The 19,160-nt window shown below is 48.2% G+C and overlaps 2 protein-coding genes across 2 annotated transcripts; both read right to left on the bottom strand.

Moving 5' to 3' along the window:
• Nucleotides 1-12,472: 12,472 nt before the first annotated feature.
• DFJ58DRAFT_859478 (uncharacterized protein) lies at nucleotides 12,473-14,604 on the bottom strand (the record flags this gene model as incomplete). Its single annotated transcript, XM_041393996.1, has 3 exons — nucleotides 14,089-14,604; nucleotides 13,463-14,027; nucleotides 12,473-13,440 (listed from the first exon to the last, which is right to left on the bottom strand). The coding sequence occupies exons 1-3, from the start codon at nucleotides 14,341-14,343 to the stop codon at nucleotides 12,473-12,475; spliced, it is 1,788 nt and encodes a 595-aa protein (XP_041238612.1). The 5' UTR covers nucleotides 14,344-14,604.
• A 1,942-nt stretch (nucleotides 14,605-16,546) lies between these two features.
• On the bottom strand, nucleotides 16,547-17,747 carry DFJ58DRAFT_105817 (uncharacterized protein). Its single transcript, XM_041378639.1, has 2 exons — nucleotides 17,588-17,747; nucleotides 16,547-17,530 (listed from the first exon to the last, which is right to left on the bottom strand). Exons 1-2 carry the CDS (start codon nucleotides 17,614-17,616, stop codon nucleotides 16,657-16,659), a joined length of 903 nt encoding a protein of 300 aa, XP_041238613.1. The 5' UTR covers nucleotides 17,617-17,747; the 3' UTR covers nucleotides 16,547-16,656.
• Nucleotides 17,748-19,160: the final 1,413 nt, after the last annotated feature.

Consider the following 19,160-nt stretch of genomic DNA (forward strand, 5'->3'; position numbering starts at 1 on the left):
TCTTCAAGCGAGTCAAGCATCGATTAGGAAATTGGGGCCCATCAACGAAATGACTCCGAATGGCAAATGGAACGGTCGTCCAATCAGAGGCAGTGTGGAGAGGTGAAGTAATCATCGGAGGAATTAAGGCACAGGGAGAGTTTGAGGTACTGCAAAGTGGAGGAGGGTGGAAGTTCCTATTTGGAAAGCCATTACTACATGCGTTCAAGGCCGTGCATGATTATAAGGTCGATGAAGTCCAGGTCTCAGGCATTGGTGGTACAACGACCCTTTACAACCAAACGCCGAATAACAGCGCCATCGGAGTCGAAGAACAGGAAGTTCGAACAGTGGAAAAGCAGGAATCGGAAATGGGGGGGGATAGAACCCCCCTCGAGGCGAGTCAATGACCCATCATCAAACGAGACAAAAGAACAAGCTAATCACCCACCGGAAGAGTCATCAACACCAAAACCCATCGAATATACGGTACCCATATGCATCAGCACTGAATGACGGTCCAATACCAGAAGAGGAACTCGACTCCATCCTTAGGGACGTCCCTACCAATTTTCTTATGGATGACAAGGCAATCTTCACCAGATTCACACAACCGCATAATCCACTTCAAACAATATGGATCGTCAAGCGAGTTCAGTACGGTCAAGACCTCACTGCAGAAGAACAAGAAAAGGTAAAAGCTTTAGTCTCGAAATATGCTGATATATTCGCGTGTTCGCTAGGAGAAGTCTTACCGGTACCAGGCGCGGTTCATTGCCTGGATATACCAGACGGAACAACCTTCAATTTGCGAGTCCACCAACACCCACTAACACCCCCACAGCTGCAATTTCTACATGGGAAAGTAGATGAGATGCTAGAGGCCGGAATCATAGAACATGCACCTCCAGAAGCCGTCAAATGTTGCGCAAGCACAGTCCTCGCCAAAAAAGCACACAAGCAAGAGGGCATGACGCTCGAGGAACTACAACGCGCAGTAAATGAGCAATGCCTGCAACATGGCCAACCTCCGGCATTCACTCTACCGGAACGCAAAGTACAAGAAGGCCCCGATAAGGTAAAGTCCGAAGCAAAACCGCAGAAATGGAGGATCTGTCAAAACTTTAACGAGGTAAATCATGTTACTAACATCACCCCAATGCCCCAAGGAGACATTGGAGCAAAACAGCTGCGCCTCAGCGGACATAAGTACGTATCAGTGTTTGACTTTGCATCCAGTTTCTATGCTGTTGAAGTCCCACAGGAATCACGACCATATACAGTGTTTTACATCGAGGGCCATGGCTATTTCTGGTACAAGAGAATGCCCATGGGACTCACTGGTGCCCCTTCAATGTTCTCGGAAATGACAGCAAGCAATCTCCACGACATGCTAGCGGATGATACCATGGAACTGTTTGTTGATGACGGTGGATGTGCGGCAAATAGCTTCGATGAAATGATGGACAAGTTAGAACATATATTTCAAAGGTGTCGTGAACGCTCAATCTCATTATCTCCTACAAAATGCCGTTTATTCATGACAGAGACAACATTTGCGGGCGCTACTGTAGGGCCACAAGGTGTACAACCAGATCTTGCCAAACTGACAGCAGTAGTCAATTGGGAACAGCCTCCGGACGCATTGAATCTTGAATCCTTCTTGGGGCTAACTAGTCATTTTAGGGACCTCATACAAAGTTACTCATTACGCGAAGGCCCACTGCGCGACCTTGTTAAGGCAGCACCTTTGACAACACCGTACACAAAAAACTCGTATAGACACATTCTACGAGGTTTCAAACTGCAAGGTATATGGGAGGAAAAGCACACGAAGGCCCTCCTCAATCTCAAAGCAGCCCTCGTATTGAAGCCAATCTTACAAGCCCCGAAGTATGATGGCTCGAACTTCATTGTCACACCGGACGGATGCGCAGAGGGCTTTGCAGCGGTGTTATCTCAACGGACTCGTACTCAAAGTCCATCAGGAAAATGGACCGAAAGACTGCACCCAATAGGATTTTCTTCGAAACACACGTCCTCAACTGAACAAAACTATAAGCCATTTCTCTTAGAATTCGCCGCACTGAAATTTGGACTAGATAAATTCTCAGATACCATATGGGGATTCCCAGTCGAAATCGAAATGGACTGTCAGGCACTCAAAGACGTACTTATCAGCAACCACCTAAATGCAGCTCACGCACGATGGAGAGACGGTATACTGGCCCACAATATAGTTGACATCAGACACAGTCCTGGGGAAGCTCAATGTTATTGCAGACGGACTAAGCAGGCAATGGGAAGGACACCAACGAGACATCGGACTGTTGGACGGAAGTGAATGGACTGTCAGTGAAGACTGGGAGTCCAATTCAGGTTTGGTCAACAATCTCCTACAAATCACCACTAATGTTGACGATTCTGTAGCATCACAACTTGTGCAACAATTCACCGAAGAACCAGTGTTCCTAGAGGTCATCAAGGCCATGCTGCAGATCGACCAAGGAAAGGAAGTCCGGGAACGGAAACAAGCTAGGCACAGGGCGTCCCAATATATGATTGATGAAGGGAAATTATGGCGGCTACGAGGAGGTACCATGGCAAGAGCACAGCAGCAGAGTCGAATGTGTCACGCGAGAAGAGGCTCAAGAACTAGCCAGGAAGCAACATGAAGAAGGTGGACACTGGGGATGAGATGCAGTCAAGATCGCGCTAACAGACCGCATATATAGCCCAAGATTGGACGCATCCATCATGACGGCAATAAGTGATTGTAGCAGATGCAAAAACTTCGGTACGCCTCACCTTCACTCATTACTAGAACCGATAATGCTGGCGGCACCCATTCGAACTTCTAGTAGGAGACTATCTCACATTACTGAAGGCCAGAGGATACAACACCCTAGGGGTGTACCTAGACACATTCTCTCAACATATTTGGGCATTCAAGTGCAAATCAGGGACAGCGGTAACCACAGTTCAAGGGCTGACGCACATCTTTCAGAATTTTACAGCCTCAGAAACCTTCATGTCAGACGGTGGGAAACACTTCAACAACAAGATCGTTAGGAATTTTTGCGCTAAGTGGAATTGTAATACTCACGTGGTGGCCGCGTACTCACCATGGATCAACGGATTAGTTGAGGGCACGAACAAAATCCTATTGCACGTGCTGAAGAGGTTATGCGCTCCGAATCTAGGAGAGGACGATTACGAAGGATTATCATGGGACAAACTTCCCCTTAATTGGCCGGACCACCTAGATGACGCTATAACAGCCCTCAACCACCGTATACTCCCAGCATTAAAGTTCTCACCAAAAGAACTGTTACTTGGGCAGGTCTTCAACACACCTCGCACAGATCTTAGCAACAGCACATCAGCAATACGCACATCGGACACTAGCACACAGATGGCCTATGTGGCGCAACAACAGCTCGACGGTTACGACGCTGCAGTTCGGCACGCGATCAAACGTAAAGCGGCCTTTGATAAGAGGGTTCTTGAATGGAAACCAGGTGAGGTAGTCTTCTATCAAGGACAATTAGTTCAGTTCTATCGCAGTAGTCTCGATTACACATTTGACGCAACACGCAAGCTATTACCCAAATGGTCACCACCACATCGAATCACCCGGCAATTTCGCAACTCGTATAAATTGGAAACGTTAAAAGGAGATGAGATAGCGGGAGAATTTCATGCAAGACAACTAAGGTCATTCGCACCGCGAGAAGGAACCAAATTGGCAGAAGAACAGAAGGAGTTTGAGGAACGACCAACGAAGCAGAAGGAAGATGAAGAACGAGACGAAGAAGAACGCACCAAAGTGACAGAGAACCACGACGACGAAGAAGAATCAGAACAAGAGGAAGAAGACTTAGCAGAAAGTGAAGAGGAAGAGAACGAAGAGCAGCAGAGAAGCGAAGAGTAGACGACGAGAAGGCACAAGGAGGAGACTAGCAAACGGCGATGAGGACGCTGCCGGTTTTTTTTAGGGGGGCACTTGGAGTGGGGCACCCCTAGCAGGAGGATCATAGGAGCAGAGGTTTTGCGGAGGTTCGAGAGCTTAGTCAGCATAGAGGAGACATTAGAGGCACAGCAGTAGACACATCGAACCACATCATCTTGCATCATCGACCATCAGCACTGGCTGGAGCTACCGCTCCAATGGAAAGACTCGAGTCGTGCAGTAGACGCTGATGTCTTGGTATAGTCCTGGCCCCATACGGCTGAATAACCTCGACATACATATCGCGCCTTAAAGCATGTGGGTAGGCCATGCTGGTCGCGTTTAAGCTTAAACACTGGGTGGCCACACATGATTTTTTAACTGGGAGGAACAGTGGAATGAGGAACAAGTTTGTAGATGCCCAGGTCCCGTAGAGAGTCAAATTCATCTTTCAGAGCAGCAGTCCATTGAGCAGCATGTTCAGAGGCCATGGCCTCGGTGTAAGTGGATGGGTCATCGGGAAACTCGTGCTCCAAGTTATCGGGTATAGCAGCAAAGACATCGGCTAAAGCTGCAAACTCCTCCTCAGTAGAGATACCTGCTAAGGCTCTTTCGCTGGGAGGTCGGTCAGGTGATAAGGCATGTAGACGATCAGCCGCCAAGAGCGATTCGAGGACAGCACGTTGAGTAGATGATACATATGGCTTACCATCCATGGCACAACGATGTTCAGAGGGTACTGAAATACGTGAGGAGCATCGAGGTGGATCAGGTGAGGAGGATGAAGCCTGTGTAGTGCTAGATGAGGGAGCATCAATGTCCGGAACTTCTTCAATGGAAACGGATGTGTGACGAGGTGTAGAGGATGGTGGGGAAGGTGCTGGTAGTGCCAATGAAGGGACAGGAGGGCTCGTGCCGCACTGATGAGACTCTATGAAAGATACATGATAAGAAACAAACACTTTGTGAGTTTGGCGATGGTAGCAGTGGTAAGCTTTAGAGTCAAGGGAGTACCCAATGAGGACACACTCAATAGATCGACTGTAAACTTTCGGATTATGTTGATTTTGAATCAGGACAAATGCCTGGCAGCCAATTTCGCGGAGGTTCGAAAGATCTGGTTTACACCCATTCCAACGCTCAAAAGGTGTATGCCCGGCTTGAGAAGTGACGGGGGTGCGGTTAGACAGGTAGCATGCAGTAAGCACAAACTCATCCCAACAGTTGACAGGCACTTCGCAAGCAGTCCTCATAGCACAAGCCTTTCCCATCAGTGTACGATGCAAATGTTTGACACGACCGTTCTGAGCAGACGTGTGAGGGGCAGTGAATTGGTGTTGAGTACCATGGGAGAGGAGCCACTCTCGCATATTCGCAGTCTTCAATTCACCATTGTCCGATCAGTAGATACCGATGTGAAAAACACAACCTGACTAGGCACTTGTTAAGGTACTCAGCCAGTATATGTCTAAGCTCTGCCTATGCTGCTATACTTGCAAACAAAAAGCAAGAACATTCGACCCAAGGGAAAAGCTACTAAGGACAACTCAAGATCAAAAGACCCGAAAGAGCGCTAAAGCGCGGGAATAGTGCGTCGCAAGATAGAGCGCTAATGCGCAGGAAAGAGCAGAAGTCAAGAAAGCGGACACTGAGTCAAAGGAGGGTAATGAATAGCGAGTGAGATCAAGGGTATTGATTGCAAGGGTAAGGAAAGTCAAATAGGGGCCATAGAGCGCAACTAAAGGGTTACTACTTCTAAGTAAAACCTAAGGGAAAGGAAATACAGTCGAAGGGGAGTAATGTTGAAGTAGTCACCATAGGCTTCTTATACTAGTAAGCTATACCATCTCAGACTCGGAAGGGATAAGATATACATGTAATAAGACTGTAGCACTTGTTACAAACTCGAGGCAAGGCAGATTACATACCAATGAGGTAGGATGGACAATGGATGGATTCCGACGTTTCAGGTGGATCCTAGGGCGCGAGAACAGCGCACTGGACAAGCGCTAGGCGCGGGAATGAGTGCGGTAGATAGAGCGGACCAGCGGTAGATAGAGCGGACACGCGTAGATAGAGTCGGACAAGCGGTAGATAGAGCGGACAAGCGGTAGATAGAGCGGACAGCGGTAGATAGAGCGGACAAGCGTAGATAGAGCGGACAAGCGGTAGATAGAGCGGACAAGCGGTAGATAGAGCGGACAAGCGGTAGATAGAGCGGACAAGCGGTAGATAGAGCGGACAAGCGGTAGATAGAGCGGACAAGCGGTAGATAGAGCGGACAAGCGCTAATGCTCCTATAGACTCATTGCTGGTAGTTCTGATAGCACTATAAGCGCGGGGAATAGCGTCGGATAAGTCGCGGGAGTATGAATAGCGCTGTGGGAATGTGCGCGCATAGTGCGGGAAAGTGCGGAATAGTGTCGGACAAGGGTTATGGCTGAGACAAGTGAAGACTGCTGATAGGGGAGTAGTGAATAATATGAGGGATAACTTTGGTCCACCTATTGAAGGCTTATGTAGGTATACATGCCTAGCGCCAATATGATTGTCACACCGACCTTTGAGCCAGATTCGACCTCACGAGCACGTTCCCAGGCTTGCAGGGCAGGGAAGGCATCTGACTTAGCGGCAAGCGGAATAGCCCATGCATAGGAAGAGAAATTGTCAATAAGATCCATGGCATACTTATGACCAGCGGCCGATACAGTATCAGGGTGCTCCATAAGGTCCACATGAACAATCCCCAGCTTCCTACTTGCCCTACTTCCTGCACGAACCTTTGGGATGCTAGTTCTCATCTGCTTGCCAAGGATACAACCGTCACACTTGGGCAGTACAACAGAAAGGTTAATGGGCATACCAGTAGCATTACCAGAGCGCGCAAGGTCATAGACCGCGTGGTAGTTAGCATGACCAAGGCGACGGTGCCAGTACTGGAGGGTAGGGAGCTGGTGAGCCATATATGCGTGTTCCACAGACAACTGGCCCCTGGAAAGAGCATAGAGGCGGCGCGAAGTCAGAGTGCCAGAGAGCATACGGGTGCCGCTTCGAGCCTGGACCCAGCAGTTGGTGGCATCAAAAGACACCACACAACGATGTGCTGCGCAGAGAGCAGAGCACCCATGGCCTGAATTGACGATCCACCGACTCCATTAACAGATCGGGGGGGGAATGGGACTGAAGGCTGAAGAAATCCACCTCATCATTGCTGATGTGGACCGAAGCGCCACTGTCAAGGAAGAATGGGACAATGGAGGGGTCCACTATGGTCCGTTTACGCTGGTTGGGGGCCTTGTAAGTGATTCCAGCGAAGCTGACAATGCGCGCTGCAAGTACGCCAGTCGAGGCTAGTATCAAGGAAGTCAACAGCAGCAATAAGAGTAGTGTACTCATCCTCCTCTGCAGCGGACAGCTCACGGATAAACGCAGGAGTGATAGAGTCACTGGCCAGGCCAGCAAACTCGGTTGAGGAGGCAGGGGGTTCAGCGGCCTCTGGGGCACTGGCGACATAGATGGCTTGGTGGGTCTCACTGTCAAGGAGATATGCGCGGCCAGTAGTGTCATAACGAAGACCGCCGGACTTGCCAGTAGTTACTGCAGGCTTGGGAGTGGTAGGTTTACCCCAAGAGGACCCCTTTGCCTCATGTGTGGCGTGTTTATGTGCCAGCACCTCATCGTGTTTGCCTTCCATAGCTCCTCCCTTCCCGAAGCAGTCCTTCGTGGGGTGGCTGGAGTTGCCGCAGGTGCCACAAGACACACGATCATGGTTGTGGGTAGTACCCCCTTTCCCAGTGGCAGCCATGGCGATATCACCCCTTGGATTTCTTGGTGTCAATAAGCTGTTGTTCGACATCGAGGTGTGAATGGATGTTCGACGGACCGTAAGTGTTGGTGGAGGTGCTGGTAGCAAGAGCGTCAGCAATATGGTTACGCACGTGGGGGAGATCCTCTGCCATGGTGTTGAGCATCATGATGGTAAGGAAATCTTCCTCCTTTGGCATGCCAATGGCGTAGATCCACCGGACGAGTTCATTGAGCTGAGTGCTCATGGTAGAAAGACTCTCTGAACGACGGTATTTGACCACCAAAGCCTGCTGGATGAGTAAGATCTGGGCAATGGGGCCGACTTTCTCATGGCGAGACTTGAGAGCATCCCATGTGAGGTAGGTGTTAGTGTACCCACGGAGGAACTCGTTTTCCTCAGAACCAGAACGTGTGCGCAATGCAGCGACTATGCACAAGTTATTGAGATCCCAATGGCCCGCACTAACAGGATCCAAGGACGGATCAGGACGGGTGACTAGGCCTAGGATATATCCACCTCCATGTTTCAAGAGGAGATAGTTCTGCATGCAGTCAGACCAGGTGCTCCAGTTATTCTTACTGTGGTCTAGGACTTCGATCTTGTCTAAGTCAGTTTGACTGAGTGATATGGCCGTAACGGTAGCCTGCAGGGAGGACATGGTGGTAACGGCAGGAATCGGGTTGGTTTTCGATGCGTTGAGTGGTGTACCTTTGGTACCAGAGCTCTTAGAGCGAGTATGGGTAGTGGGCGGCATGAAGACAAGAGGTGGGAATGAATAATTCTTAACTTGCGGGTATATATATGCGCGGGTGATTGTATTCAATGCTTCTCGCCCGCAGAGGAAGAGGTTTCAAATGCTCTGATGACATCAATAGAGGTCAACGTTGTTCTCAATGACGTCAATAGAAGTCAGTGTTGATCTTGATAAGACAAGCCTGATGGTTCGATAACCCGGCAGGGTGGTTCCGGTTCCTAAGTGGCCCGCTGGTGTCTAGAAGGTAATTCCGCTCCTCGTTTACGAGAGAGCAGGGCTCATAACCTATTAGAGCTAGACACAATGTCAGCCCTCAGTTGTGATGGAACAAACTAAGATTATCAAGTACCTAGACACAATGTCAGCCTAAGCAGTCATTAGTATCTAGGGCGGTTCGAGTAACTAAAAAGGCTTACCCTCAGTTGTGATGGAACAAACTGAGGGAAGGTGAGAACGTGAATTGGTATATGTATGGTGGTTCGAATTTCAACGTTCAACTCCACTAATCACGTCGGTGCGCATAGCGTCAACAATACCCAGATATTGGTCTCCATCAGTAGACAATATCCTCGTTGGCACGCACTTAGTTCTTTCCTGTTCTCTCTCTTTCCATTTGATTACATCAGTTTTGTAGTTCTACAGTATTTAAACTCGCGTTGATCTACTGTAGAGGTAGTTGATCTTCCCCTGACTGAATACATTTTAGTTTGGACAGTTACCTTGTCTGAATCCTTAAGCATATTCTCTCGCCTTCGACTCGTTCTTACCGTGTGAACACTCTCTGAGTGCCACACAGTGTCACGCGTCCGTAATAGGTAATTAGAGGACTTCGTGCACCTTCGAGTCATCCGAGTCAGCAAATTTGCACCAGACCTTAGTTCGGTTTTGAGCAAAATTTTTCCATTATTCTAGGATTCGGAACGTTGTTCAACCACTGGTTCAACCCTTACTGTAGATCTGCTTCGAGTCTCCATCATTTGATTGATGATTTTCCTATGATGACTCGCGCTCACTCGCTGTCGGTCAGAACGCTGATAATCGCCACTACTACTACTAGTATCTGCGTGACCTCCTGCATGTCCATCTATGTACCGAATATTGTGGTGACTTGCTTTTCACGAGACGTAACTTTGCTGCTGAACTTCTCCATGAGCCTTTTGCTCAGTCGAGTAAACGCGTGCGCGCTATCTCGAAGGCTTCCTCACTCTCCGAGATAGACCAGACTGAATTGCAGTTGCCATGTTGCCTCGCCTCTGTTCCAATTTCCTTACTAATGCTTATTTTCTTGAGGGGCTTTCTTGCCTTCTGTCGTTGTTCACCTTATCACATGGCCGCGTCCTCGTCTTTTGCTCTGTCTTCGCCATTGGCTTCGGGCCCTCCTGTCTTGTTTGTCACAATGGGTCAGCAACTTGCAGGCGATGCTGTGTCCGTCGTATCTAAGCCTGCTTCGCATGAATGAATTTCGCGTTGACCTCTCTATTGATACATCCGTCCAGTTGCCCGTGTCTTGCTGCGACAATCCGAAGTATGTTCCGCCCCGGCATCAACACAAAACAGGAGCGCACGCAAACTACACATGTCAGAATGATATGGCTCGGTCTGCCACTTTCAATTCTCCCACCTTTAGCGTTCGAATCATCCTCGGTCACTTTGGAAGAGCCAACGACCGAAGGAGTGTTCATCGATGAGACTTCAGCGAGGCTGGGGAGGTCATATCATCTGCCTGACCGTCAGACTCACACTGTCCTTAGCTTGCGTGTATTCTTCTGGTCTCCAGCCCCATTAATGTTTCATTTGGTGGTGAATCTCGACAGTTTTGGTTAGTCCGTAGAGAATCTAGGTTGGCACGTACATATCTCAGGGATATACCTTATGTTTCTGAGACGATCCGCACGATGCATGAAGGTGAATTATATTTCATGGACAGACTATCACATCAAAAGGAGGTTTTGGCGCAATGACTGGGCCTAGTTAAGACGGAGCTCCGAGGAGCAAAAATGTTGTCAGCAGGTTTCGAACCGATTGCAAGAGACACAGATTTTGATTCTGTTGTGGTAACCACTTGGTTAAGACCAGTTAAGATGAGCCTCCGCCATGAGTGAATGTCAAAGTGTGTTTCGACAGAAAAAAAAACCTTGTCGTCGGCAGGTTTCGAGCCTGCGCAAGTCAGATAGAAACATATTTCGATTATGTTGTAGTAACCACTTTGGCCAGGGCGAAGTTGAGATGAGCTTCTGAGGAACTGTCCATCAGTGAATCTTCATGAAGGCGTGTTCGCATAGAAAAAAAACTCATCGACAGGTTTTGAACCTGCACTGGTACAGTCCAAGAGACAGATTTTGATTATGTTGTAGTGATCACTTCGGTCAGGGCGAAGTTGAGATGCACCTCCGAGGAATTGGGCGTGTTCCGATAGAAAAAAACCCTGTTGTTCGGCAGGTTTCGAAACTGCGTAGTCCAAGAGAAACGGATTTTGATTCCGTTGTGGTAACCAATTTGGCGAGGACGAAGTTAAAATTAACCTCCGAGGAACTGTCCATGAGTGACTAGTGAATCTTCAAGATGTGTTCCAATAGAAAAAAAAAACCCTGTTGTTAGGCAGGTTTCGAACCCGCGAAGTACAAGAGAAACAAATTTTGATTCTGTTGTGGTAATCACTTGGGCCAGGACATTTTCTGACCAAGTTTAGACGAACCTCCGAAGAACTGTCCATGTCACTGGCAGCAGGTTTCGAATCCGCACCACAAGAAAGCAGATTTCTAATCTGTTCTGGTGCCAAACGGTTAGCTATGACTACTCAAGATCATGATAGGCCTTGAAAAAATCTATGAATGTTACCGTTCGGGGCGTGGTAAAAGGAAATAGAATTTTCTCATTTGGAGACACCACCATCTCGACCAATTTTGTCAGCTGGTGACTCGTCCCTGATCCTCACCGTCAATTTGCTGCAAATTCAATGCAGGTACTTTTCGCGTACCCAGGTTCTTCAAGTTTTCCTCAATGAATAGGTTGAAGTCGCTTCTTCCATGTCTGATATGTTTTCAACCCCCTCTGGAATTGGGCCACTCGCCCTTCAAGATCATCTAGTACCCGACCGCCCCGCATGCGGCATCATGCACTACTGCGCTTTTCCAGGCTTAGCGGCAAAGACAAAGATTCCGTTTGGAGAGTGTGCGCTGGGAGACACCTTCCATTAGTTTCATCGCCCCTTCAGTTAATAATTTCTGGAGTGTCACATGTCACTGGTCAGAGCTCAGCAGATTCAACACACAGAACCTCTCTCACCTACACGTCCTTCGTGAACATCATTAACTTTTCTACTCCTACCTGCAACAATATGTGTCATCTCATACGGTTCACTTTTTAATCTCTGAATCTCTGAATTTGCAGATCGTCGTGGTGGATATAACCCTATCAGATACTGGTTCTCACTCTCGCCGGTGGGACGCTCACAGGCGTAGTTTGGTCGTGATGAGCAAAACAAATTCATACCTAAGCGATTTTCCTAATCTTTTATTTCAGAATCAGGGAGCTGCGCTTCCGCTTGATCCTGCTGTCTCGCCTGAAAGCATTACTATTTTGCATTGTGCATCAAGTTCGCATCACCCTCTCGACGACAGTGTTGGCGTGATGGGTGGAAAAGAGGTGATTTTTTACAGACAGGACTTCTCATGCGTCTACTAAGCGCGAACTGGTGGGCATCTGTGGGAACGAAAGATCACGAGCACACAGTACTAGTATATCGCATCTATAACTCACAGTGTACTAAGCCAAGTGAAACGATATGACTTAATTATGTAAGGGATGGGATGTAATAAACCGCGAACCACAGCGTAATTTCCTTTTTTTTCACGTGTTGCTGCTTTCAGGCATATATCAACACCAGGAACATAAGCATTACAAAGTAGATATACAGCAGCTATACCAACATAATATAAATACATCCTCGATTGCGTTACAACGGAACCCCTTATGCTCTTCACATCCAGTCATCGTCGTCTGAATCCTCCTCCCCCGCCTCCTCCTCCCCCCATTCCTCACCCGAGTCGTCGTCGTCGTCGTCGTCGTCGGCGTTGTCGTGGTCGTCGTCGTCATCGTCGTCGTCGTCATCATCGTCGTCGTCGTCGTCGTCGTCGTCGTCACCGTCGTCGTCGTCATCGTCATCGTCGTCATCATCGTCGTCGTCGTCATCATCATCGTCGTCGTCGTCGTCCAAGTTCCGAAGTAATCTCAGTTGTTGCCATGCTTCCACCAGTGCTGATTCCATAACGATATCGATATCGGAATCCCCAAAGTAGTCATACCACTTGAAATCCGATAGAGTTGGAAATACCTCAACTAGGAAATATGGAACGCGCGCAACTTTCGACACCTCAGAGTGCCCAAGATGCAGCTTTTGAAGGGCTGTTTGCGTGGGCCAAAGCGCCTCCGTCCCGTCCGGTGCTCGAGGAATTGTTGTCGGTTGTGTGGCATCGAACGTCAGATGTAAGGTGTGCAGCAATCTGCACCTTGACGCCAGTGACATCATGGCGGTGAAGGTGACGTTACAAGTGCCACGTCTCCTTGAAGCGAACTTCAATTCCCGAATATCCGGCCAGGCAACTGCGACATCATTGATGAACCTATCGTCAAGGTGGTAGTTTCCAATGCCGATGAATTTGACAGACGACAGCCTGCTGAACTTGAGCAAGGGCCGGAAGATTTCGGAGGGGAGTGGGATCGCGAGCTCAGGGCCACAGCCATCTGATGCGTCCATCACATAGATCTGTTCCAAGGATCCAATTTGGCACGAGGTGGATAATGATTCCACGAATGCGGTGATTTCTGTCGGGGAAGCAGGTTTAGAGTACCCGATACTGATATGTGATAGTTGCCGGGTGGTGACTTGACGAATGAAGTGTGTGCACTGTGGTAAGGAACCGCCAAAGAGACAGAGGTGTTCGAGGACTATGCAATTCAAGGGGCATACCACCCGCATCGTTGGAGGTCCCGCGCAAAGTAAGCATGAGAGTTTGAAGACACCGAGCATGCTGGATATTAGTGATTGTCTGCCTCGTCAGGCACGCATCTATTCCGTGAATGCTCAGTATAATTAACTTGGACAGCTTTTCGAAACTCGGAGGAACTGTAAAAGTCGTGGTATCATGGCCCGCTGAGATCAACAGTTGACGCAGGCCGTACGCTTCTACGGGAAGAGCATCAAGCAATTGCTCTACTTCATACGTTGGGACGCCTCCAGGTACATCAAACCTTAGCACTTCCAATCCAGGCGACATGAACTGCCGAAGTAGCAAGAATTTCGAACTATACTCCGACCGACCGAATATGGCCTCGAAATCCAATGCGCAAAGGTTTGGGAAGAGTGTGGCGGGAGGGAACTGCTCGAAAATCCTCTGTAGGGTACGACCACTCGGGATGAGATGTGGCTTCGGGGGAAGCACGCTACTGAATTTATTAAAAAGAAGCCGGCGCACTCTTGATGCATTCATTCTGAGACGCTCCCACTCAGTGGGAGCTGGCTCTCTGGAAAGATCCTGCAGATCGGAGCACGGTGAGTATTGTCCTGTCAAGATTCAAATGGTATACTTCACTCACGATAGTTTGATCCTCTGCGACCTCCCAGGTGTCTTGCGGTAGACACATAATGAGTGGTGCCAAACTTGACTGTTCGGACCAGAGGATATCGAGGGCGGGACCTGCCAGTGTGGAGCAGGTCATCGCTACGTTCACCAAGTCCTTCGCAGAGGACTTGACGTGTTCTAACACGGCATAGATGATATCTTCAGATTCAAGAGCGCGATGCATGATTAAAAGTTGTTGGTGGTGTTCAAGCATTCGCATAACACCCATTCTTATATATAACCAATCTTACAATGATTCACAGACCCACAGGTCTTCTTGTGATTTGTTCGCTTGGGTGTGACCACTTGTGGAGATCACAACACTGTGGACTCCATCCGCTGCTCCCTTGTGGACAGTATGAGACGTGACAAGACATTGTTCCACTTGGACTGTAGCGGCTATGGTCCACCACTGTCGCTAAAACGGCATTTTTCCGCTAGATGCAGAGTACTTACAGTACGGTGTTCCCTGTAGAATAGCCGAAGCAAAATAGACGCAATGGTTATCCACCGATTCCACGTCAAATCGTGAAAACCTCACCATGTATGTGGAGTAACTTTAGGAGGAGAGCGCTGGCAGGATCCAGGTGCTGAGCACTTTTTCTCTCAGCGTCGGCGCCTGTTGGCTGTCCTCGGAACGCCAGCCAAAGAGGTTTATGAAGGTCCGAGCAGAGATTCAATGTACTGATAATCTAAGCAATAGTTAAAGTCCAGACCGTCCGAGGGATAGCTCAGCTGAATGAGGGGAACATGGTTTGTAATAGCACTTCAACAGTCAGAACCGATTGTTATTTGAAGTCCAAAAGAGACAACTGGGACGCCGATCGTTAAGGAACTTGGGCAAAGGAAGTACGGTGCAATGGCAAGGAAGTTAGAATCCCACTCGCCTTCAGAACAATATGCACTGGAGAACGGTGCACATCTAGATACCTAAAGGAGTCCGACATATCGGAGTTCAAAAGCAGAGGACGCCCATCGTCAAGTCATCGCATTCGGAATCACCCAGTTACGGTGACCGTTGATCTTCTGCGGTTCCTTTCCCTTTTTGCCTTACTGTCTGCCTTTCAAGTTGAGATTAGCGGCGTCTCCAGCCTCCACTGGTCTCACCAACACGATCATTCCTTTGCCGTTCAACAGACTGTCGTCGAACAGCTCCCCGTGCGGACCGTCAAATGCTGCTGCCGCTGCTTCCTATATGGACTTCTTTAATCATACTAATAAAGTCTTCATGCAGGATCCTTCCACCTCTAACTTTGGTTATCCTTTGGAGTTTTCAGACACGACTTCTTTCATTACATCTTTTCCTCTGCTCTGCCGGTCCTCCCTTATTGTTGTCTTCTCAGGTCAAGTCGCTTCTATCTCACGAGAATCTCACGAAATGCGTCGTCTAGCTCGCTCGAGTCGTCATTGTCTGCAGTTGGGGACCGAATCGCTTCGCGTAGAAACGCCCGTGAATCGACCATGATGTATGTAGCTCAAGAACGAGCTATTTCAGGTCCACGCTATGGCATGGTCTGATAACGAGGGTGACAATAGTGACACAACTTTGCCAGCAAGACCATCCCCTATGTTTGCCAAATGAGTACACTGCATGCCCGGTGCATTGCAGTACTTATCGTTGGGCCAACCACATGTCCTATTTCATTTTTTGTACTCGACCTTTTGATCAACGCCTCAGCCACCTTCGGTTGTTCCTAGCGCTTGACGCTCCATCTCATACATAAACGCGCATATAACTCTCATTTCTTCACTCAATCTGATTCCGATTCTGATCCGAGTCCATCGTCATTCACTTACTACGTTTCAGTTCTACATATCTCTATCTCTATCATCATCACTCTTCGCTTCTTATATCACTCGTCTCCATTCCCAATCGAACTTACCCTAATTCTCGATGCGTTTATGAGCTTGTGCGATAACGAAGTTCCCGTTGACTGCGGCGTCTGAAGTGACATTCTTACTCATCGAGATTGTCGCAGACAGTACCGCTTACTGTTTAATTGGTCTCGCAATATGTCCTCCCTCGGTGAATTCATGAGCCAACCTACTAGCTCTGCGCTCTGACGGTACAATATTTAATGACATGATCGCCCATAATGTAGCTTTTGCCGAAGAGTCAGAGACTATCCTTTAGGACATCGTTTAGATCATAGAGCTGAATAGAGTGTACACCATTACTTTTACCATTTGTATGTATATTATTGCATTTATATAGACGATGTGTTGGGTTGTGTCTGGCGTTGAACGTTGAGCGTTGGCATCTCGCGGAGAGACCTGGACAGGCATTAGTAGTAGTAGTTTGCCAGCGTGGCTTCAGGGCTACTTGAGTCGAATCAATTCCTTTAATATGAGTACTCATAAAACCCCAACGTGTCAAGCTGACCATATAGCAAACAATTTTCGTTTCATAAATCATATATGCATATGCATACACATAACACACGACATACACGAGTAGGTAAACCAGTACCAAAACTCTCTTCAGAAACCAACCTCCGTCTCGATAAAATCACTGATGACGACCTTCCTGAGACCAATCAGTTCAAATGATACCCATGTTGCTCACGTCAACGATGCGGCGGTAACGGCCACCAGCGCGTACATCGAGGGGACGACGTTCGGCCAATGACATATGTATGTACCATTGAAGTGTCTTCTCGGGAGAGCGCGGCTCGTCCATGTCAAGATACATAGGGCGCATATGCTCTGGGCAGCGTTCCTTGCAAACAGGCGCCAAGGGATAACGATTGATCATTCCACGGAGGACGGTCGGGTCTTGCTCGTGCGAAATCTCATCATATTGGGAGTAAGGCCAGTATGACCGTGGATAGGCTGGCGCAGGAGTCGGGACGGCGACATTGGATGGAACTTCCCGAATATTTACGCTTGAGCTGTGTGCGAAGCGCGAGAGTGTTGGGTGTAAGGCGCGGGTGGTAGGAAGAGGCGGCGCGGGAGCGGTGGGAGGAGGGATGTTCGAGCGATGAGTACTCGACTTGGCGCGAATACGTTCTGCCAGTCTGCCACTGCGAGTATGGTCGTTAGGGGTCCGTAGTACATCCGCCGAAGCTTGATCAACAGTGGCCTTCAAAGAAAGTGCTCTGAAACCGCTGCGAGGGAGGCCCTCAGTTGGTTGAGGGGAATGGGGAAACTTGGCCAGCAAGTCTGCACGTGTCTTAACGTTTGCGCGAGTCGGCCCATGGTAATATGTGTGTTGCGATAGTTTGCCATGGTAGATCTCGAGCACCCCTGGAGATTGCTCGACGTACACGATGTCGGACTTTTTAAGGGGAGTCTTTCCACCGTATGTGGGTTTGACCGGATCGTCACGAGGAGGCTCACGCCTCCTCCCTTCTGAAGAGAATCCGTATGGCATCGTTTTAGAGTGCTTAAGTGACACCTTCTGGTCGTCGTTGGACCTGAGTGTATTGATTAGTATGATGATAATGAGCAGAAAACGAAAACGGTCGACTCACTTTTGGAACATTTTCTTGAACGAATTCATGATTGATATAGGGAAACAAGGAATGTAAAGTTGCGAAGAATATGAGGTGGTAGTGTGTGTGCTGGTGTAGGGAATCTGCGTTTCAGTATATAAAGGTTGGGCTACTGTGGACGCACCACAGCATCTACAACCACAACCACAAAGCAATTGCTCAATATCTGAAAACCATTCAAGTGTGGATGCTCCGGCGAATGTTCCGATTACCCACCTAGAATCAAATCAGTGGTATCGATGTGGCCCCATTTGCATCACAAAGGTAGAATATGCGACAACCAACCAATAATGGGCCACAGTTGCCACAAGCTGGCACAATGAATGCATCACGCGTCCTGCTCATTAACTCATTAATACCTCGAGCTCATAGCTTGTGCTCAATGAACGCACGATAAGATTATCGGCAATGACGGACAGCACGCTGACTCGCATGCACGGAACACAAGGATAGGGAGCGACGTGTACAGTGACACTAACAAAAAACAGCTCGCTTCATCCTTTAACAGTCTCGGTGCACCCGACCGGCTATATCTTAGTCCAAGTTGCTCAACATCGATAAAGATGCTTGGAGTGCATTCAGGCTGAAATATCAAGTAACCTGAAGGTGATGTAAACAGTCAACCAATTATTGATATTAATTCCGACGGAATTACACACATGGTCACTATGGCCTCTGGTATGACTGGAGGATGGACTCGGGACCGATCATAACCCAGAATGAGGCTAACATTGTTGATCTCTAGAAGTGTCGAGATACTCTAACTCCCGTCAGAACGAGCGGATCGTCGGCTCCAAGTCATGAAGGTCCAGTTACCTGTTTCATGGTCAAACGACTCAAATCTGGGACTCAGATTTACTTACTCTAACCATGCAATCCGCATACAAATCGTCGTACGCCTGTACATCATCATACGTGAATATCCCTGACAAAGCTATGGTCGCAATCCAGAGTTGCAGCGATGCAGAAGGGCATGATTGCAATGGTTTTTACTTTGAAAAGAAATTGGAAATTTACCTATAGCAATGCGTCGGTCCGCAAAAAAGTATGTAGGGATTAGGTGGCTGGAAATAAATTTGAACGGCATCGACAATTCGCAGTCTAGTTTGAAAAGAATTTCATTATGGGAGCTAAGAATTTTGCCAGTTTGCTTTGCGACAAAGAGGCGTCGCGTCAGCCGGTATGTTTGTCTTTGTTAGGAATGGAAGCTCAGCGCTCAGCATTCCTCATTTGACAATATTACCATATTTACTTGGATGCAAAGAATCAAGACGCTAGTACTTACCACTGACATGTTGAAATTCCGCGGGTTGTACTAGTACCGTGACTGTCAATGGTCACGGCGCAAATTTCTTGAGTTGATTAGTTTTGTCACTTGGAATTGCAAGATGATCGAACACGAGAACTGGCAGGGACTTGGAGAACTATAGTATAAGACACGGGGGCATACATGTACGAACCTTGACGTAGCGAAGGCGTAACGAGAACATGACGATAACACAACTAAGCGTTGTGAATGCAAAGTGTGTAAGTCGCAAGAAAACAAACCTAC

Source organism: Suillus subalutaceus, assembly GCF_016647625.1.
Source record: "Suillus subalutaceus strain FC151 chromosome Unknown DFJ58scaffold_145, whole genome shotgun sequence".
In the NCBI taxonomy this organism is placed as follows: domain Eukaryota; kingdom Fungi; phylum Basidiomycota; class Agaricomycetes; order Boletales; family Suillaceae; genus Suillus; species Suillus subalutaceus.